The sequence below is a fragment of the Lissotriton vulgaris genome, chromosome 8 (genome assembly GCF_964263255.1).
Source record: "Lissotriton vulgaris chromosome 8, aLisVul1.2, whole genome shotgun sequence".
Classification (NCBI taxonomy): Eukaryota; Metazoa; Chordata; class Amphibia; order Caudata; family Salamandridae; genus Lissotriton; species Lissotriton vulgaris.
The window spans coordinates 1,116,607,450-1,116,629,587 of record NC_141696.1 but is presented as its reverse complement, the minus strand read 5'-3'; the positions used below and the strand labels follow the sequence as shown (position 1 = coordinate 1,116,629,587).

At 45.3% G+C, this 22,138-nt stretch overlaps 2 protein-coding genes across 5 annotated transcripts in view; one reads left to right on the top strand and one right to left on the bottom strand.

The window, feature by feature from the left end:
* NAA16 (N-alpha-acetyltransferase 16, NatA auxiliary subunit) overlaps window positions 1-10,446 on the bottom strand; it is a 772,708-nt gene extending 762,262 nt beyond the window's left edge. Inside the window, exon 1 of the mRNA XM_086934938.1 lies at window positions 9,958-10,446. Coding sequence (XP_086791064.1) covers window positions 9,958-10,011 — 54 coding nt within the window. The 5' untranslated portion in view covers window positions 10,012-10,446. The remainder of the gene's footprint in view (window positions 1-9,957) is intronic.
* The window catches only part of MTRF1 (mitochondrial translation release factor 1), a 143,681-nt gene continuing 131,748 nt past the window's right edge, over window positions 10,206-22,138 (top strand). The window contains exon 1 of one of the 4 annotated variants that reach the window (XM_086934939.1): window positions 10,206-10,332. The gene's annotated coding sequence lies outside the window, so the exon portion shown is untranslated. Of the gene's footprint in view, window positions 10,333-10,605; window positions 10,859-13,300; window positions 13,413-22,138 lie in introns of those variants that run through there. The other 3 variants (XM_086934940.1, XM_086934944.1, XM_086934943.1) reach the window with 3 other exon arrangements.

Sequence of the window (22,138 nt, the reverse complement as noted above, 5' to 3'; positions counted from 1 at the left end):
TATTCCAGCCATTCAAGGAGTCAAGGGCAGACCAAAGGGTGGTTTGGCCGTTTATGTCGCCAATACTTTGTCTCCCTTAACTATACGCAAGCTTAAAGAAGATCCAAGCTACCAAATACTGCAAATAAATTTTAACAAAAATAGTACCTTTATCCTGGTTAACTACTACAATAACTCCGAAATAACGGATTGTATAAAATTGCTTAGTGAAATTACCACTTTTTTAGAATCTTTGCAAAATGACCTACACCCAACCACAGTATACGCGATTTGGGGTTTTGGGGTGGTGATTTTAACTTTGCACTATGCACAAACCACAAAAATGGTAACTGTGGCCTGTTGGACGAACACGGCAGTCCATTGTCACATTTTGTACATTCTACCTGCGGTAATAAACTAAATGAGTCCCTTTTCTCATTAGAGCTTGAGTTTGCAAATGACCTAGTAGAACCTCCAATAGACTTTTCTCCAACGTTCCACCGCAGGGGGTCTTCAACTACTATTGATTATATTTTGACCTCGCAGAGCCTGAAGGGTCAAGTGGCCAATTTCTACACAGGGACAGATGTGAGCAGTGATCACTTTCCTATTAGCGTAACAGTTTCCCCAAAAAATGTCACCCTGCATTCCACCATTACCAGCCAACTAACACAAAGCTCTCTAACCATGAACAAGGTGAACGGATACACAGTTAAATGGGCTAAGGTTGACCCACTCGTAATCACGGAACGGGTCCTTGATAAAGCCAGACCTTGGGTTCTTGACCGTCTCTCTACTGACGCCTCGCCTCAAATAATCATGGCCAGCTTCCAGAAAGTTCTAAAGGTTATCAGAGAGGAGTTTACTGGTAAACTTAGGAACAAAAAATCTAATTCTGAGAGATGGTTTAATGTAAAATGTCATAAGGCACTATCGGACCTAAAGGCTGCCCTCCGCAGACCTCTGAGGGACATTTCGGAAATCTCCAACTTAAGAAAACTCTATAACGGAGCCAGAGTGGAACGCAGGAAAGAAATTAAGAACAACCTCTGGGCGCAGCTACATCTCAATTGCCAAAATAAGGACAGCGCTCTCTTCTGGCAAGTTATCAGATCCCCCTTTTTGGCAGACACCTCGAAGGGTCAGCATCTAGACGTTGCTGTTACAGCAGATGAATGGGTCTCATTTTGCTAAAATCTTTGGAACCCTCCAACCAGTCCCTTCTGGAGATGAACAGAGCAGTGGCAACATGTCGGGGAGGAACAGCTACCCGATTAACATAACCTTTACCCATGCAGAGGTTGCTAAAGCTCTCAAGGCGTCTAAACTTGGAAAGGCTCCCGGGCCTGATGGTGTTCCTCTGGACTTTTTTCTACACAACTTTGAACTGGTCACCACTTCTTATCCAGGTCCTCTCCGCAGCAACATCAATTGGGCTGATAGACTCATGGTCAACGTCTATTTTGCTCCCTATCTTTAAAAAGGGTGATCGAAATGACCCTGCCTGCTACAGGCCTATCTCCCTTCTGGACTCCATGGGCAAAGTTGCGGGCCGGGTGGTACTGGATCGATTACAAACTTGGGCCCAGACAAATAACATCATGACCGACCTGCAATATGGCTTCCAGAAGGGTCTTGGAACTGTGGAGCAGGCTTTGAATCTTGCCCTCTTGATTGGGAAGTATGCTGCAGCCAAAGGAGGTAACATCTTTCTTGTGTATGTTGATCTTAGTGCAGCTTTTGACTGCGTCCTGCACTCCAAACTCTGGCTATTCTAAGCGATCATAAGGTGGACCCAGCACTCATAGTCTTCCTCCGAGAACTTTACTCGGACGCAACGGCGCGTGTCAGATTTGGAGTCAATGGCGAGCTATCCCCATCTTTTTCCATCCAAAAAGGGGTAAGACAGGGATGTGTACTGGCCCCCTTCTTGTTCAATCTCTACACCAATGGACTTGAGCTGGCCATGCTAGAAGGGAGCCAGGATTTACCCCAGATCAATCATCGCCCTATACCAAACGCTGCTTTACGCAGATGACTCAGTCATTTTTGCCAGAACACTTAATCAACTACAAAAACAACTTAATAAGTACTGCTCCATTATGGGCTCTCTTGGTCTCGAAATCAACATAAAAAAGACGTTCACTATGCACATCGGCCCCAAGGTCAAGAACCCTAAAGCAATCTTTGTGGAAAAGTCAAGACTGGAAAAAACCTCTGCCTACCTATACTTAGGGATCTTGGTGGACGGCTCCTTAAGCTGGCGGCAGGCTACTGCTAGCAGAAAACTTCTCTTCCAGCGAGCAACAACGGCCTTGGTCTCTTTCTCTAGGAAACTTGGCAAACCTGCTCCCTAAGAACTTCTAAAAATCTATTATGCAAAATGCCACAGTGTGGCCACCTATGGCGCGGGTGTTTGGGTCTAGGGCCCAATATATCCAATCCAAACAGTAGAGAACGGGTTTGTCAAATACTTGCTGGCTCTCCCACAAAGTGCCCCGATTTATGCTTCCCACAATGAGCTTGGTATGGATTACATTACTGACAACATACGTTCTCAACCAATTCTTTTATGGCAACGTATATGGTCAAAACTACAGTGTCATCTAACACGTTCGCTGATCATGGACTGTATGGCTCTAACGAATTGGCAAAGGATTCCCTGGTTAGCATATGTGGGGAACTTTTTCAGAGACCTTGGTCGTAGCTCATACTTCGACGATCCACCAAGTGTGGAGGACATTTCGAGAAAAGAGCTAAAGAAAATAAGCATGGACCACCTGAGAGAACTTTGTAGCTCAATTGAGATTGTAAAGCCTCTCAATTCTCAAATCCAAGCAATTCAACTTGTCAAAGGTATCCAACCTTACCTATCGTATTATTTGTCTAATCACGAAAAATATCTCCTGACAAGATTTCGTTTTAACACCTTTTTTCGTCTGGTTTCCTTTCCCCGAATACAGAATTGGTCGAGCGACATCATGAACTGTCCATGTGACGGAGTATCGACCCAATCAGTAATACATATTATTTTCTTTTGTACATACTATAAAATACCACGAAAAACTTGTATTCTTCCACTTCTCCGTTCACTTGGTTACAGGTCATGTCATCCAGCATATCTCTCCCTACAACTTCTGGACTCAATTTATTCCGCAAAATGCATAGCTACTTTTTTAAAAGCTACCATCAAGATACAACAAGCTCTTGATTGATAATATGTTTTTTCTGTGTAATTACTTTTATTTTTATCCAATTTTTTCTTATCTGTATGTAAAAATAATCTTTACTTTTTTATTGTTTTTAAATTTGTACTTTTTATGGTTGCAAACAAGTGGTAACCGAATAAAAGATTATGAAACGAAACAATTTCAATATTTATATAAATATTTTATTTTCAATTTATATTAAAAATATGTAATGAAATATAAAAAATAAAATATCTAAAAATAAATACTTTAAAACAATGTAGTAAATCAGTATAAAAAAATATAACAATTAATACATTTAAAAATTATCATTTACAAAACCTTTGAAATTCACTGAAAAAATCCATAGGTTTCAGACATTTTATAGTTAGCTGGACATTTCACTCATACAAAACCATTGAAATTCCCCCGTTATAGTTAGTTCAGCTAACTATAACTTGCGCGCCCGCAATGCACTGCTGATGATGTCACATATTACATCACTCATGACATGGTCATGTCCAGCTAACTATAACGTGTGAAACCTATGATTTTTTCAGTGAATTTCTAAGGTTTTTTAAATGCTAATTCCCAACTATAATGTAGCGGAAACCTATGTTTTTTTCAGTGAATATCTATATATATATATATATATATATATATATATATACATACACACACACATACATATACTCTGCATTTACAATTGTAAAGAATCAGGTTGATTATAATTTCTTTATTATTTCTTCATAGTTGATTCACAACCAATTTCCTGCAATATCCTAAAAAATTTACAATTGTAAAGCTGGAGGATTTGTACGGAGGGGCTGTGCCGGTTTACAGGGCAGCACCGCCACAGAGCGCCGATAAATCCAGCACAACAGAGAAGCAGAGATAAATAGGGCCAGAAAAATCCCCTTGCCCGCTCACATTTGCGAGCCAGATTTAATTAGGGCGAGCAATTTTTAGGTCCGACTTGCCCTTTCTGACCAGTAGGGAGGAAGACTGACATTTGACCTCTGTCTCTGAAAGTAGAGCAAATGTGACAAGATAGCAAGATTTAAAAGGCATTTTATTGATCACAAAGTGAATGAGCAATATAAATGCCTTTAAATCTTGTTAACTTGTCACATTAGCTCACAGAGGTCAAGTGCATTACATTTAGGTCGAGTAGATTTTTGAAGTTACTAGACCTGCAGGCCGCTTGTTGCACTCAGGACAGGTGCATCAGTGTTGTGGGGTAGGGGTGGACCCACGCTATAGTCATATACAGTCCAAAGGACGATACGGAGCACTCTTGGAGACAAATATGCTTTAATAAATATACAAGCAGATGCATTTCTGCTTTCGCTTTCCTCAGGGCTTGTCAATACTGAAATGATGCAGCAAGACCTCCTTTGAAATCCAGTTCGTACAATCCCATTGGATGATTCAATGTAGAAAGTGAAAGGGGCCTGCTGCCATCCGCAACTGATGTGATGTGTTTGGCAGCCATTTCTGCGTGGTTTTTAATGTATGGGTCTCAATGAGATCCACAAATGCTGTGCCAATGTTAACATAGCACCCAAATGTCCATAATGCTAATTTTGCCTTTGAATAGGTGCACAGCGCTGCCGCCTTCATATATATCAGTTTTCCTGCATCAGGCCTGATATGTGTGGTCCACAGTTTCACACGCTCGTAAAGATTTTGTGCTGCACCATTACGGTACTATTTTTATTAGGTCCTACTTGCCCTTTCTGGCGAGTAGGAAAGAAGACCGGCATTTGATCTATGTCTCTGAAAGCAGAGAAAATGTGAAAAGATAGCAAGATTTAAAGGCATCTTTATTGCTCACAAAGTGAATGAGCAATAAAAATGCCTTTAAATCTTGTTAACTGGTCACATTTGCTCACAGAGGTCAAGTGCATTACATTTAGGTCGAGTAGATTTTTAAGTAACTAGACCTGCAGGTCTAGTGAGAATTTTTGGATTTTGAGAGCCCTGAAAATTATATATTTGTATTTATTTTATGTTTTTTACTGTTGTGACACTTTTGATGGTTGGTAATATTTGCCTAGGGAGACAGCGCTCTATCACCACCATGGTGTTTTTGGTTCAGAAAACACCAGTTCTATTGAATATGGGTTTTGTTCCCCGCTTGGTCAAATTAAGCCTTATCCATTTTTATTATTCTATAGGTGGTATTTCTCCCAGGCTAACTTCCCTTGCTCCTTTTTGTAGCTCTATTTTCACTGCATCTTGAAGATGGTGACTGATCACATTTGGTTCACACCGAAACGTGTGTTGGTGCAAACAAAGTGGGAACTGGAATATCACGGAAATTTAAAGACATTACAAAGGATACAAAGAAGATTACCTCAGTGAAAGTGTTTATTGTTGTTTTCTCAATTGAAAAGTTTCCATTTTGCAAATTACTACCAGAACTTATTGACTGCTTGTGGAAGGATAAACACACAAATTGTTTTACGATAATGAAATGCTACCAAAGCTAGCAATAATGTGGGTACTGTAATGTGTTTATTTTCTTCCTCGTGTTTCCTACAGGATGTTGTTAATATGGTTTGAGGTGTTGGTCACAATTGATGCATGCGTGAAGAATGAGTGAGATATGAATGAAGGTGTGCTGAGATTTTACTGACGTTTGTGCAGAAGGGTTGGCCTAACCTTGTTATCAATGGTTTGAGTATATTGTAATGTAGAACAGTGCTCGCAAAACCATATAAATGTTACTAGACCTGCAGGTCTAGTAACTTTAATCATCTACTCCACTTTATTGTAATGTTCTTGACCTGTGAACTGGTATCAATATGTGTGATCCTAGGCAAATATTTTGTCTTCTCAAGCAGCTTTTTTCTTTATTATCACATAAGAGAGCACCTTCAAATATGCAAGTTCACTATTTTTGTTGTACAAAAATACTCTTCATTTACTAGACGAAATGTTTGCTCCATGTATAACAAGAATCAAGCCCATATAATGGGTACACGTGATCCCTGGCTTGCCTCTTAGTACACTAATAGCACTGTCATCTGGGAAGGAGCAGTAATAATTCCCAGATCATGTTTAAAAACTCGCTTTTCATAAATATATATTACCAAAAGCATGATGTGGTAGTGCACTGTCATTTTAAGATAGCATAGTTTGCATTGAAATGGCCACAAAACTTTCCCACTAACATGGGGTTTTACTGATAATAGAGCATAAACAATGATTGGAAATTGGTTTCCGCAAAAATATTTAAAATTTGCACATCACCCAGTAAAATGTTCCAATTTGTTTTGATTGATTTCACCACAGAATTACAAAAAATGGGTCTTCAAAACTAGTGAAATATATTTGAAATGTTTGAACAGTTCACTTCGCTATTTCAGTGTTGTGTTATAAAAAAAAGCCTGACATTTTAGTTTTTCACTTAACATGCTTTGCATTGTTCAATTTTCACACAGTTCATTTATCAAAATCCTAACTTCAGTCATAGCAAGAGAAGTAAGTGTAGAAAGACAAAATGACATTTGACCTGTCGAGAGCCAGCAAATGTGACACTATAACAAGATTTGAAAGCATTGTTATTTCTCTTTCACTTTGTGAGCAATAAAGATGCCTAAAATCTTTTTATCTTGTCACATTTGCTCTGCTTTCAGAGGCAGAGGTCATAAGACCGTTTATCTTCCTACATTTACCTTTTAATCTGTGACTGAAGTTAGAGGATTTTCAGCTTGCCAGAAAAGGCAAGTAATCCCAGAAAACATGCTCACCCTGAATAAATCATGCTCTGCAATGTGAGTGGATTTTTCGATCCATGTATAAGGATCAGCTTTGTTACTTTAGTTTACACTATTGTCCACAAATGAGTTAATATGTGGAAAATAAGAAAAATATGTTGAAAAGGGAAATTAGTTAATAAAAATAATTGTAAAAATATATACAAAGGATTTCTACTATCATAGTTTTTTTTATCTTAATGCATTTGTTGTTAATTATGCATTATCAAGTGATGTTTACAATTGTAAATGAATAGTGATGGCGGGCTTTGGGAACTGCATGTTAGGTCATCACATAGAGGATGTTGAGTAATATCTTTTATGAACAAGTCTGTGTAAACATACGAGAGCTGCTTCGCCCAATTGTCTCAGGTGACATACTGTAAGTGGGAAAGGTCTAAGAAAGCAAACATACTTAATGTTAGCAGTACTGCATTTAAGGACTTGAGTTCAGGAGGATGGTGCACACCAAGTTAATCGAGCTCTGAAGCAAGTGGATCAAGGAGTGAACCTTCTGGTCCAGGGAAGGAACACTCACTGGAAGGAAACAATCGGTGGAAAAATTATGAAGACATAGCAATAGGGCACAACAAGAAGGATGAACTAAAAATGATACAAATTGCACATGTTGATTCACTCTACAATCATAAGAAGATCTGAAATCCATGTGCACAATATTTTCAAACTGAAGGGGAAGAAACTGAAAAGCTTAGTAAGTATATAGCTCTTCTAGACAGAGCACAAGTCCTAAAAAAAGAAGTGGGGGACTAACCTAGTTAATCAGTAAGCAAGTGGAATCACGGCATGTGACATCATGCCGCATGACATCACGGCGCGTGACATCACAAGAAGTGGCATCAGATCTTAAGCCCTCACATACATATTTAGCAGGTGTATTATGAATACATTGGAGCACATTTTGAGTATACTTGTAAACTCTCCTGAATTAGGTAGAAGATTCACATTGTTGTACGCTACACATAAAACAATGTTGTGTTTGTCAGCGTAAAGCTTCCTCTAGCCATAGTGCTTTAAAAGAAAAAATTGTGATTTTTAAATTATTACACCTCCTCCGCAGGGGTAGTAAGCACTATATAAATACTATTTATTTTGTGCAAATACTGGGAAAAGCCAACACATCTGCCATTCTTATAGTTCATGCATAACTCCTAAACAGGGTCTGAACAAAGTGAAAAGTTGCCTCTCTTAAGTATGTGTGAATTGCTAACAAGGTGTGATCCTTTGTTTCTCTTCTGCTGCGTTTGCTACTGGGTGTGAAGCTCCTAACTGCTGCCAGCCAGGAGTCTCAAACAAAAGGAGGCCTGATGATCCCTCAGACTCGACCTTTGTTAAAAGCAGCAGGAGAGCCCCGTCCCTGCCTGCATGTTGTTGCTGATCGAAAGCAGATAACAACGTGCAGGCGCTGCTGACAGTCTCCCAATGGTTGGAAATTACACCGGGACGAATTCAGCATCTTAATCAGTAGGGCCCAACTTTTTGGCAGGGTGGACAGCGTCCACCCTGTGAAATAAGTGGGCCCCGTCCACCCGAGTGTACCCCCGACTCGAGCCCTGCTTCTAGAGCAGAAAGTACAATCTGGCCCCCAAATAAGTTGCACAGGTTGACAGGGTGAACTAAAACACATTCTAAGGAGATAAGCAAAGATGTGCCTAATGAGGATCAGTATGTGTACAGTCCGTGTCAAGAATGAAAAAGAAATAAAGAACGTTTAAAGCCTTGTGTAAATGTTCCCAGCAAAATGCAAATGATTGCCCTATTACATATAGTTGCAAAAGTATGTACTTAGATCCTAGCCAGTAGATACAATGAACGTGTCTTAGTCCTGCTTGTCCTCATGACAGTCATTATGGATCCCTCCCTCCTTGCCTTTGATGGTGCTTAGAAATGAGAATTCTGGGTATGCTACCCTTAATATAGCAGCCACAGAATTCTAATGCAGTTTTTCTAACTGGGAGGTCGAACTACCTCAATGTTAATGATTATGATGAGGAAGAATAGGACTACGGGTAATTAAGATTACCGGTAAGTAATCAGGGCATTAATATTAGCCAATAACACAAAAGCAAGTCCTCTAATTACTGTGAGGCAAACACTGGGTGGTTAGTAAAGCTTTTTTTTTTTAAAGGAGTATTTATTTCTGAGTTAATTGTCAAAACTATAGACAATTAACTTAATAATTTCATGAAACTGAAACACAAGAATTAAAGGGAGATCAATTTATACGTATCTGTACTTGTTTAGGAGTCTTCTTATACTTACAAAACTAACGTTGGTCTTTCGATCCATGTGCCTTACACACGAAAATTGTAACTAGCCAGGCTGAGGATAAGTAAAATATTCACAGAACTTGAGATTGGAATCCATATGCATAATTGAACACAAACAAGTCTTCCAACACTATTTACCACACGTGAACATCTTTCGCTTCAAATACTTGGTCTCAGCCTAAAAGTAATAGTTCTATGCAACAGTAAAAAAACGTGTTTCATTGTTATTGCACTTTTTAACGCATGGTGCACAGTTTACCATGATTATGCAATCTAGCATGTCTAGGTAGGCTAGATGTGTCACATTAAGCTTTCTACAACATACTACGCTTATGGATGGCTGACAGCGGCTTTTGTGGCTGGCTGACAGCGGCTTTTGTGGCTAAAAATGTGGGCGAGAGATGTGGAAAGGAAGGGAAGAAGGATTGATTTCTTAGACATAGAATGGAACGTAAATCTTCTGGGTCAAGCAGTGGGCATCAGGTGCATCCATGAAAGGGCTGGAGCGATTGGAAGTTGCACTTTGTCGTAAAGGTTGGGGGCAGGTAACAATGTTGTGGGTGTGCAAAGCCTGGATGAGAATAGAAAAGGGCTTGCTAACAGCAAGTGTGAAGGAGTGATAAGCAGTAGCTAGCAAAAGTCTGAGTGACAGCAATGGTGCCAGACTGAGTCGGTGTGAGCGTGTGTAATAAGTCTGACAGTGGGTGGGGCACCAGTGACTCCTCCCCGGTCACTCACCAGGATGCGTTTGAAGAGGTTACTCTCCTTCGGTGGTAGTGGCACCGAGGGCATTGTGCTGGTGGCAATGCGAGGCTGGGCGCGTGGCTCCTACTTCCGGTGTTGGTGCATGGGTCCGAGACTGCAGTGCTGCTCCAAACTCCGGGGGCGCCCTCACCTACTAGCAGGGACGTAACACTGTCTCGCGACGCTTCACACGCTAGTTCACTATTTTTTTCTTGTGCTTTTAACAGACGTCCACCCTCCCGCTGCAAGATGGCAGCGGTTTATTGCGCATGCGATGTCTGACGAAAAGGGAAACATGGTCATCGAAATAAGCAGGACGAAGACGGTACTGGCCCTGATATAAATGAAAACGGTCTAAAGCAGAGCATGGTAAAGTAATCAAATCAGTATAACCCATGTGGATAGACGCTCTATTCCGTATTTTGTGCTATCATTACTCGCACTTGAGTCAGACTTATTTTGATGTTTGAAAGTCGACTTTTCTATGATACCTTGAAGATGGCCGCTGCACGCGCACAGGCTTTCCAACAGTTTGAACACCGAGCTGTCAAGGAAGCATTTGCTCAAAGGCAGCCATAATGGGGTCAGTCAAGATAAAACGGAAGCGACCTTTTTCACGTTGAACATTCCGTTGAGGCTTTTGCAGAGGCTGGTCATTTATTTCTGAAAGGATGTGGACCGACGCTGTGCTACTCCTGTTAACGCTGGTCTCTGCAAAGTCTCTATATTGCACACACTATACAAACTACATTGGCAATGAGATGCAACCTTCTTATTCCGCCCTATCTTGTTTCCGGTTTGAAGCTGCTAAGTATTCCGGGAAATGTAGTTTTGACATATTCTTGGAGGTGTAGCCTATGTTCTGCTTGTGGTGCTACAATTGAGGCATGGTAAGGTCAGTTTGAGGGGAAGGGGATAAAAAGAGGTAGAAGGGGCTCGAGAGGGTGATTACGGGTACACCGTGGTTTTGCACCTTCATGCTTTTGCCTGTGCGATTAATTTACTGTACTACACTGAGAAGGAGATCCCGAGGGCATATCTCCAGACAGAGCACTCCTAGAAAGAGAGTTATTACAGCACATCTGTGTTGTCCTTTAGCCTTTAAAACTGTGCTTTCATATATAAACCCTATACACCTGTTAACTTTTTATTTTTTGGTATAGGTTTTATTTATTTTAGAGATTAAACCAATAGTAAAGAGCAGACCTCGTACCCAGAAGTGACATTCCAGTCTCAGTTAACATGATATTGGACACCATAACAGTTCTCTAGCAACTTTGACTTACCCCTAGTGTAACCACAGGTAACATCCTCCGTCTCCATCATTATCAAACTCAACATTGTGTTTGGTGATTTGTGCAGGGAGACTTTCCAGTTTGTGGCGTTCATCGCAGCTATCACCGCAGAGTTCCTGCCTGAAGCTCCACGCCTCACATTTTTGCGGGAACCCTCTTGTACTGTTTCTTCCTCCATCTCACACCGTCCATATTTTTATCCCACTGTGCGATGAAGGGAATGGTCCGAGATTCCCACTGTCTTACCAGATCCTATCTGGCCCTCATGATCGCCAAATCATAGAACATCTGAGTATATCTTGGTACGTTCAGATACTTACACCTGCCCAACTGCGCCAACTGAGGGCGCATGATCTCAAACTTCTCACCTGTTATTCTCACCATCCGACTGATAGTCCAGTGCTAATAGCAGGTGTAAGTTGGGAACTAAAGGAGACCTGCTACATATCTTGCTAGACTGTCTGTCACTTTTAGATCAGAGAAAACTGTGGCTGCGTCCTGTATTTCTAAAACTTGATATAAAAACAAGGACGCAGGCAGCTAGCCTCTTAACAGAAATCCCTTCCATTGATATTGTAATTGCCCTCAGGAAATTTATAAAGGTGGCCCTGAGTGCATTGAGAATCCAGGAATAATCTGTAGTACTGTATGAAATTTTAGTTGAATGAAATTACTTGTAGTGGTAATAAAATGAATAGGCTTTTAATATGTAAATATAAGTTTTAAGGTAAATGTAATTTTTATTGGTATTTCGTATTCTTGATAATGGTGTGTAGGATCTTTTTTTTAACGGATTAACTTTAAAAAAAAAAAGGTTTATGAATTTACTGTGCATACTCCATTCTGTGTTATGTTCATTGCATTGTTTAAAGACTATGGTCATAATAAACATGCATTTTTGACTTTGACTTGACAGTGCTAATAGAGCAGAATTGTAGGGCATCTCCACAATGTGTGAAAGAGCATACCCACATCACCACACTCCCTAGGCCATCCATCATTATCAGTTTCCACAGTACGGTTATTGTATAATATACCCTATCCAGCATTTTAGTGTGGACCAGCCTAAACCTGGCCCTAATTGTCACCTCCCAGGGATGCATGGATGCCTCTGCCCATTCTGCGTCGTTTAGCCCCCTAAGATCAGGGTAATGGAATTTAGTAAAATATCTACTTGCCCATGGAACTGATTGCTTCATAAATCTACTCGTCTTATAAAAAAATCCATTTGTCCCTTTGGTGCCAAGTAGTGCCGCTGCGGGGTGGTGGAGTGAGCTAAAGAATGATGATGAATTAAACCCAGATTATTTGACTGGGGGTGAGTGTTTTATTTGCTCAAACGTGCCGTCCATCATCCCCTTTGGTATCGCTTTGTTCGCCCTAAGTTGGCAGGGTATGCCCAGACGTGGGTCCCTTGCTCACGTTGCCACTGGATTCAAGCTTGCCTGGCTGAAGACGGCTGATTAGCCAGAAACCGGTCCCAGGATGCTTGTTTCCGGTCCGGGGAAGACATGGCTTGGCAGTTCGGGCTGGACTGTTCCCATGAGGCACAGGGTTAGACTGATTTGCATATGGCCATGTCTGAACTGTGGTGGTGGAGTGAGCTAAAGAATGATGATGGATTAAACCCAGATCAGTTGACTGGGGGTGAGTGTTTGATTTGCTCAAACGCTCCGTCCATCATCCCCTTTGGTATCGCAAATTATGGCAGCAATTTTATTATATAAAAGCTAATATTAGCCTTTTTGATTATGCCAGGGCTCGTACTATAGTAGGGTTTGAATTCTAGAAATTTCCTTATTTTGCCACTTTTCTGCAGATTTACATACTGGAGCTGAAGGTAGCGTTAATCAATGTTCCAGGGGTGAATGCAGTTTTGAGTCTTTGCAAACCTACTAAATTGCATGTTTTAAGGCAGGGGTCCCCAAACTACGTCCCCCGGGCCACATCCGGCCCATCTAATCAACTGGAGTGGCCCACTTAACAATCCCAAACAATCCTTTGCTTCTTGTCTCATGCAGAGACACGTATTCCTCACTTACCGGAAACCGCCGGGGCGTCTCACAGCGCTTCCGGGGGAAATCGCTTAACACAGAAGTTCCCACCAACACAGAGCTTCGGATTGATGCCTGTCCTTTGCCTGCTTCTACGCAAGTAAGAACTGTGTTTTCTGAGGCCGTGTGTTCGCGACTTTTACTGAGGTTCTTTGACACAGCTCAGGAACGCTATTCTGTGTTTGTTTTGACACTGCGCTGGAGCGCTATTCTGGATTTGTTTTGACACCGCGCTGGAGCGCTTTACTTGGGGTTTGGTTGTTTCTTTGGGCACCGCGCTGGGGCGCTATCCTAAGTTTGTTTTGGCACCGCGCTGGAGCGCTTTGCTTGTGGTTCGTTTTGGCACCACGCTGGAGCGCTTTACTTTCAGTTCGTGACAACGCGCTGGGGCGCTTATGTGAATACCTTGGACACCACGCTGGAGCGCTTTGATTACGCGCTGGGGCGCTTATTTTTTTTCGTTTCTACACAGGAGCGCTGTTTTCTAACTAACCACTATAGACGACTTCTTCTCACTTGGTGTTCCTAAGTTCAAGGTAAACACTGTTAACCGCATGTTCACTAGAAGTAAAGATAGAGAGGGCTTTATCTGTGCCCATTGTAATCAGGTCTCCCTTACTTCCCCTACCAGCCCGAGAAGAACGGAAGAAAGACAGACAACAAAATGTCGAAACTGTTGGGGAAACGGAAAATAGATTCAGAGTGCAGAGTTTTTAAACAGCAGTGGACAGATGACTATTTTTTTGTCCAGTGCAAGGAAAAGTCAGTTTGTTTAATCTGCAAAGAGACAGTGGCAGTGTTTACAGCATTTAATATCCGCCAACACTATGAAACCCGCCATGGAGGGCAGTATGCTAGCTTGCTGGGCCAAGTGAGGAGAGACAAGGTGGCTACGCTACAAAATGGATTTGCCGCCCAGCAGAGTACAATGCTACGCCAAACACAGGCGAACTTGTCATCCGTTCGGGCCAGCTTCAAGGTAGCTAAACTGATTGCAAGCTGTGGAAAGTCGTTCAGTGATGGGGAGTTTGTCAAGAAGTGTTTGAACGCTGTCGCGGAGGAGGTGTGTCCGGATAAGAAAGATGCCCTGAACGCAGTGAATCTATCCGCATCTACAGTTACCAGGCGAATTGAAGAAATGGGGCATAATGTACATGTCCAGCTGAAAGAGAAAGCTAAAGATTTTGAGTGTTTTGCATTGGCAATGGATGAGAGCAATGACGTGCAGGACACGGCACAACTGCTGATTTTTATTTGGGGAGTTAATTCAACTTTTGAAGTGTCCGAGGAGCTGGCAGCTCTACAAAGTCTCACGGATACTACGACAGGAAAGGATATTTTTTGTAAAGTACGCCAAACGATGGAAGAGTTGGATTTAGACTGGGCTAAGCTGGCTATCATCACAACGTTTTTGAGGCCACGCCCCCTGCCGACTTCTACTTAAAGACGCCGATTTAGGGCGCCGGGTAGAAGCATTGAGTTGTGCTCCTGAGGCGGAAGCCGGGAGCGAGCCACCCTTTTTAAAAAATTGTATTGTCACAGAATAACTTGTGTATTTTAAAGCACTTACTTCTTTGGGAAACTTGCTGTCAGAAGCAGCAGAGCCAGCGATGACGCAACACGCTAATTACCAAACACTCCTTGGCACCATCTCGCCACGAGCAGAGGCCACGCCCCTTTTTGAGGGCACGCCCTCACGGTTGGAGTAGTATAAATCATGTGCATATTCCGGTCGCGCAGCGGTCGAGCGCAGCTGGCGCGACGTTTGCGCGCCGAAGGCGCGCCTAAGGCAGGCCCGTCTGCGCCCGTCCGCGACCGACCGGGGCCAGGGGCCACCCCCCCTGTTCAGCCATCATGCCAGACCATCACCTACCATTCGCAGTTCCTGCGCCAATTAAACCTGACAGTTGGGTCACCCTGCTTACACACATGGAACCCCTCTATCCAACATTCCGCTTGTAATCTGTGCGGATTTCACTTTTCCCATGGTGTAAAGAAATCCACATCATTTTCTATGCTGCTGCCTAACTGCCGCTCACTCCCCAAACACTCCACGGAAATCTCCCTATTGCTGGAGGAGATACGCCCAGACGTCCTTTTCGCCACAGAGACATGGTTACAGGAACACTCTGAACCTGACCTGGTACAAGCACTTCCACCTGGTTATCAAATACTCCGCCTTGACCGCAAAAAAGGCATTGGCGGTGGTCTAGCAGTAATCTACAAATCAGATTACGTTGTCACCAGTGTCCCCGTAAATTTCCCAGACTGCGAATGTCTTTCTTTTTTCATAAAACTCAGCGCCACACATACCTTTTCGGGTATGCTCATATACCGTCCGCCAGGACCACAAGGGCAGTTTCTTTCGGATCTTGCCTCGATAGCGGCAAGTCTTGCAGTTAGATCTGCCAATTTTACAATCTTGGGTGACCTTAACATCCACCTGGATGACCCAAACGACTCCATAGCCAGAGAATTATTCTCAAGCTTAAATGCCCTCGAATTACACCAACGTGCCACTGGGCCCACCCACTTAAAAGGACATCTCTTAGACCGCGTCTTCAGCAATTGCAAAAACCTTCACGTTGGAAATCCTTCCCCCCTTCCCTGGTCTGACCACTTCCTTATCCCGCTCACCTGGACCCTGCCCCTTCACCTACCCCCGACGATTCAACGATCACGTAATTGGTCTAAACTCCCCTTGTCTGAGTGGCAGGATCTCCTACAAGGTACCAAACCCACTAACACATCTATCCCCACTCAAGATAATGAGAACTATAACAAATGGATCACCAGCTCCCTAGATATAGTATTACCACTAAAAAATTCCCATCCTAAGCGGGGCAATCCTACAGCCCAGTGGTATACTACTGATCTACGAGAGGCCAAACGTGTCTGTAAACGACTTGAGAGGAAATGGCGCCTCAGTTACCTCCCAGCAGACAAAACAAGCGATAGAACAGCAATTGAAAACTACAAAGCAGACATTCATCTAGCTCAGGCTAAATACTTTGAACATAAGATCGAGAAGGCAGCGTCCAAACCTAAGGAGATCTATCGGATAGCCAAATCCCTCTTGCAACTTCCCGAGGCCCCAAAGTATCATAACAATACTCAGACCCATTGTGAGGAAATAGCTGAATTTTTTTACTAGAAGATAGAAACCATCAACTCTTCTTTTCCCCACCCTGTCACTTTGCCCAGAGATTCCGTTAACATAGGCTGCACGTCAGTTCCTCCTTATGTTCTCAATAGCTTCCCTCCATTAGAACTTATTAACCTGGAAAAACTCATGGGACAGGTTAAATCAGGATCACCTATCGACCCAGCTCCTACCAGTACTCTCACCCAGATTACCCATTAGATCTCGCCCACCATCCAAGACCTGCTCAACTCCTCCCTCCATACTGGTATTGTCCCACCTCTATGGAAAAGAGCAATGGTCAAAGCCCTATTAAAACAAGCACTGGCGTTGCCAATAGGTCTCGCAGTAGGAAAGTTGGAGCTATTGGTTTTGTAAATGACAAAGCCCTTTATGTTTTTAACATGAAAAAAAAATAAAAGGCATTGTTATTTGCAATGGTAATGGCTCCAACTTTCCTACTGCGAGACCTATTGGCAACGTGAGTGGCGTTGCGTGTGTGAGTGGCGTTGCGTGTGTGATTGGCGTTGCGTGTGTGATTGGCCTTGTGTGTGTGAGTGTCGTTGCATGTGTGAGTGGCGTTGCATGTGTGACTGGCGTTGTATGTGTGAGTGGCGTTGCATGTGTGGCGGTGCATGTGTTATTGGCGTTTCATGTGTGAGTTGCGTTTCATGTGTGAGTGGCGTTGCATGTGTGAGTGGCGTTGCGAGTGGTGTTGCATGGATGAGTGGGGTTGCGTGGATGAGTGGCGTTGCGTGTGTGAGTGGCGTTGCGTGTGTGAGTGGCGTTGCGTGAGTGAGTTGCGTTGCGTGAGTGGCGTTGCCTGTGTGAGTGGCGTTGCCTGTGTGAGTGGCATTGCCTGTGTGAGTGGCGTTGCCTGTGTGAGTGGCGTTGCCTGTGTGAGTGGCGTTGCATGTGTGAGTGGCGTTGCTTTGAGTGAGTGGCGTTGCGTGAGTGGCGTTGCGTGAGTGGCGTTGCTTTGAGTGAGTGGCGTTGCTTTGAGTGAGTGGCGTTGCCTGTGTGAGTGGCGTTGCCTGTGTCAGTGGCGTTGCCTGTGTGAGTGGCGTTGCCTGTGTGAGTGGCGTTGCGTGTCTGAAAGTGGTGCTGTGTGGGTGAAAGTGGCTTTGCGTGAGTGAGTGAGTGGCGTTGCGTGGGTGAGTGTGGTGTTGCGTGGATGATAGTGGGCTTGCGTGGGTGTGAGTGGCGTTGCGTGTCTGTAAGTGTTGCTGTGTGGGTGAAAGTGTCCTGATGTGGCCTGGCGCAGGAGAAATGCTGCTGCTGCTAATTAAATGTAACTAGGGTTGATGTAACTAGGGTTGAAGGCATGCGGTGGAGCTGATGGCCTATTTGTGGGGCGCACGTACTTTCTGTGAATTCTGACAGTCTGGAGTGCTGACTCTGGCGGCTCGGGTGTTTCCCATTGTCTTTTTTTCCGCCTGCTGGCGCAGAAAGAAGCCAAAACAGTAAAAAAACATTTCACTTTGAATTACTGTCCCAGTCGAGATAAGCCCCGCTGCAGAGGATGTTTCCTGTAAGCCTTCCTCTCTTTTAGCGATGGACGTGATGGAAATAAGAAGATAATACCATGCTCTGAGAAACAAGGGAACTCCGAGACAGTTGAAATTGGAAAAAGTAGTTTGAAAGTAAAAAGAAACAAGAACGAGCATCTGATTGACTGATGCGGAGGTAACGACGAGAAAGGAGGCATGGTTTAGACAGGGCGGAACTGAAGTGCTGGCGGGCAGAAAGGACGGCCATGCGAGGTGGGAGGAGATTGAGGCGTCCGCAGCTCTAGTGTGGCAGGCAGATGGCGGAGGGAAGCCGGATGGGGGCGGGAGAGCCTGGGGCGGGAATGCGAGCGAGGGGAGGCGGATTCGGAGGGAAGCCGGATGGGGGCGGGAGACTGGTGGGGGGGCGTCATTTCACTTTGAATTACTGTCCCAGTTGAGATAAGCCCCGCTGCAGAGGATGTTTCCTGTAAGCCTTCCTCTCTTGTAGCGATGGACGTGATGGAAATAAGAAGATAATACCATGCTCTGAGAAACAAGGGAACTCCGAGACAGTTGAAATTGGAAAAAGTAGTTTGAAAGTAAAAAGAAACAAGAACGAGCATCTGATTGACTGATGCGGAGGCAACAACGAGAAAGGAGGCATGGTTTAGACAGGGCGGAACTGAAGTGCTGGCGGGCAGAAAGGATGGCCATGCGAGGTGGGAGGAGATTGAGGCGTCCGCAGCTCTAGTGTGGCAGGCAGATGGCGGAGGGAAGCTGGATGGGGGCGGGAGAGCCTGGGGCGGGAATGCGAGCGAGGGGAGGCGGATTAGGAGGGAAGCCGGATGGGGCGGGAGAGTGGTGGGGGGGCGTGCCTGTGGGAGGGTGATTGAGAAATGTTGCGGCGGATTAGAAGGGAAGCCTGATGGGGGCGGGAGAGCCTGGTGGGGGGGCGTGCCTGTGGGAGGGTGATTGAGAAATGTTGTGGCAGATTAGGAGGGAAGCCTGATGGGGGCGGGAAAGCCTGGTGGGGGGGCGTGCCTGTGGGAGGGTGATTGAGAAATGTTGCCGATGCGCGTGCATGTTTAATCACATGGTTCACGTGAACTGCATGAAAACCGCGGGGCTGAAAGCCTTTTGGTTTCATGATGTTTTCGCCACTTGAATTCTCGCTCCGCTCGATGCGCTTGCGCACATCGATAGGTCGCGAGACCTAAAAAACCAGTCTCGATCAATCTAACCCCGCTAACTATCGACCCATTTCCCTCCTGCCATGGCTCAGTAAACTTCTCGAGAAGCATGTTAACTCCGTTCTCACTGACTTCCTGGAAGTCAATAACATACTAGATCTCTCCCAGACCGGCTTCAGGCCCCGTCACGGAACGGAGACTGCATTGATTGCAGTGACGGAGGAGGCAAGAAGGATCTTGGACGATGGCGGGTCCACGGCCATCGTCCTATTCCACCTAAGTGCCGCCTTCGACACTGTCAATCATAACATCCTACTCCATCGTCTTGACAAAATAGGAGTGTCAGGCACAGCACTCAATTGGATGAGGTCCTTTCTCACAGACAGATCCTTCCAAGTATTTGAGAGGGATTTCACCTCTGCCAGTAGACCCTTCAATTGTGGAGTGCCTCAGGGCTCCTCCCTGAGCCCTACCCTTTTTAGGTCTCACCTGTCGATGCGCATGCGCATCGAGCAAGCGAGAGTATTGGGACTTATCCACTCTTTCCCCAACTTGCAAGGAATCGTGGCGATTCCTTGCAGTGCCCGTGACTTTTAAGCTCAATGCGCATTGAGCTTAAAAGCGCGTGCACGTCCGTCTTGGTTTACCCGCTCCGCCCCCTCCCCTTCCCGCCGTGTCGCATTTCTCCTCCCCCCTCCCCTCTCTTCCCTCCGTCTTGTTTGGTTGTCCCTCCCCTTCCCGCCGTGTCGCATTTCTCCTCCCCCCTCCCCTTTCTTCCCCCCGTCTTGTTTGGTTGTTTATTTTACCCGCTCCGCCCCCTCCCCTTCCCGCTGTGTCGCATTTCTCCTCCCCCCTCCCTTCTCTTCCCTCCGCCATAGCCTTCGTGGTCTCTCCCCCTCTGCCATACAGCCCCAGCAAGTCCGTTATGAAAGGGAAACACTTCTATTTTCCCACAAGTATTGCTCTGCAGTAAGGAGCCTCAGAGAGTCAGACGGCGTGTCTCAGTTAATCTTGCGCCGCCTGCGATTTCCTCAACCAGCACCCAGCGCCGGTCAGCAGTCTCACGCCTCACAGCCACCAGTCAGCCTCCGTCCTCGGTGCCTCCACACCATTGTTGCTGCGTAGCAGGATCGGTACAGCGCTGCCACCTCACCTCTCAATGCTGTAGGTCAGGGCGCAAGGTGCGTGTCCCAGCGGCCACTCCAGCATTCAGCACCTCCTCGCCTCACCGCCTCGGTCTGCCTCTCACCTTCGCCGGCATCAGGCCTCCGCCCGCATCCCATAACTGCCATCTTGGGAGCGTAGTGCACCACAGGAAGGTTAAGGCGATCTCGCCCTCCAGACTTCTCCCCCAGGACTGCCGCCTCCGCAGTTTTCCGCTGTGAGTCTGCACGCCGAATCGCCTCCCAGCCGCTCACAAACAGAGTGCACATCTCCCGTTGCCGCAGCCGGTGGAAGTCTCCCCCTCAGTGCGCTGCCGTCATTTTAGATGCGCAGCGCCCAGCGCTCAATCGGGTGATTTTGCTGCACTTACACCCTTGTAACAGCACCAATGCGCCCCAGCAGCAGTCCAGCTCATGCACCAGGATTTCCGCAACCAGTTTTGCAGTAAGGGGCCACCTTAGAATCGCCAACCCCTCACCCTCAACCCCTCACTCACCCTCACTCTCACTCATCCTCACTCACCCTCAACCCCTCACCCTCACTCACCCTCACCCTCACTCACCCTCAACCCCTCACCCTCACTCACTCACCCTCAACCCCTCACCCTCAACCCCTCACTCACCCTCACTCTCACTCAGCCTCAACTACTCCCCCTCACCCTCACTCACCCAAAACCCCTCACTCACCCTCACTCACCCTCAACACCTCACTCACCCTCACTCACCCTCAACACCTCACCCTCAACCCCTCACCCTCACTCACCCTCACTCACCCTCACTCACCCTCACTCACCCTCAACCCCTCACCCTCACTCACCCTCACTCACACTCACCCTCGCCCTCACTCACCCTCACTCACCCTCACCCTCACCCTCACACAGTGCAATAGTTCTCAGACCATTTCAGTTAGAGCTTTTAGAAATGTTTATGGCTTTTTTTATTTGTAATACTTTAGCATTGGCTACAGGAAACAAAAATGCTAAACATTTACAAAAAAAACCCATAAACAATTCTAAAAGCACTAACTCTAATGGTGCGAGACCTATTGCATTTCCAATGCTTGTTAATGTCTACCTACGCCCTCTAGCTGATGTTGTCCGCCCATTTGGTGTGAAGATCGTCACCTATGCGGACGACACGCAGCTAGTGGTAGCACTGGACCCCCCCCTGAACTCTCATCACAGTTTACACAAATGCCTGGAAGCTGTCGCTGCTTGGATGTCTGGCTCTTATCTTAAACTTAACGGGGACAAAACAGAGATAATGCTCCTTGGAAATAACATCGCGAAATCCATTGATCCTATCTGGCCACTCTGTTTAGGAAGTCCCCCGCAACCCAAGGAGCAAATCAAGAGCCTAGGCATCTGGCTCGACCATACTCTCACCTTTAACCATCAAGCTACCAAGCTCGCTGCCACTTGTTTCGGGCTGATGAGACTACTTCGTAAAATTCTTCCTCTCCTTCTGTTCCATTCAAGACGGATTATGGTTCAAGGATTAATTCTCTCCCGCCTCGACTGTGGAAACGCCCTATATCTTGGGGCCCCACAATCTACACTTAACAAACTCCAGGTTATTCAAAATTGCGCGGCAAGAATTCTCCTAGATATTCCTCGCCGAACCTCAGTCAGAGCCAGACTGAGGGACCTCCACTGGCTCCCGGTGAGATCCAGAATCGAATTTAAGAGCATGTGCATCGCACACCGCTCCTACTGGAACAGGCCCCTCCATCAATTCCCCCCTGGTGAAAGCCTGCCAGCCTTCCCGTCCCCTCAGATCCGCGACCTCCCACCTCGCCTCAGTACCATGCATTAGGAAGGCCAGGTGTGGAGGCTGCTTGC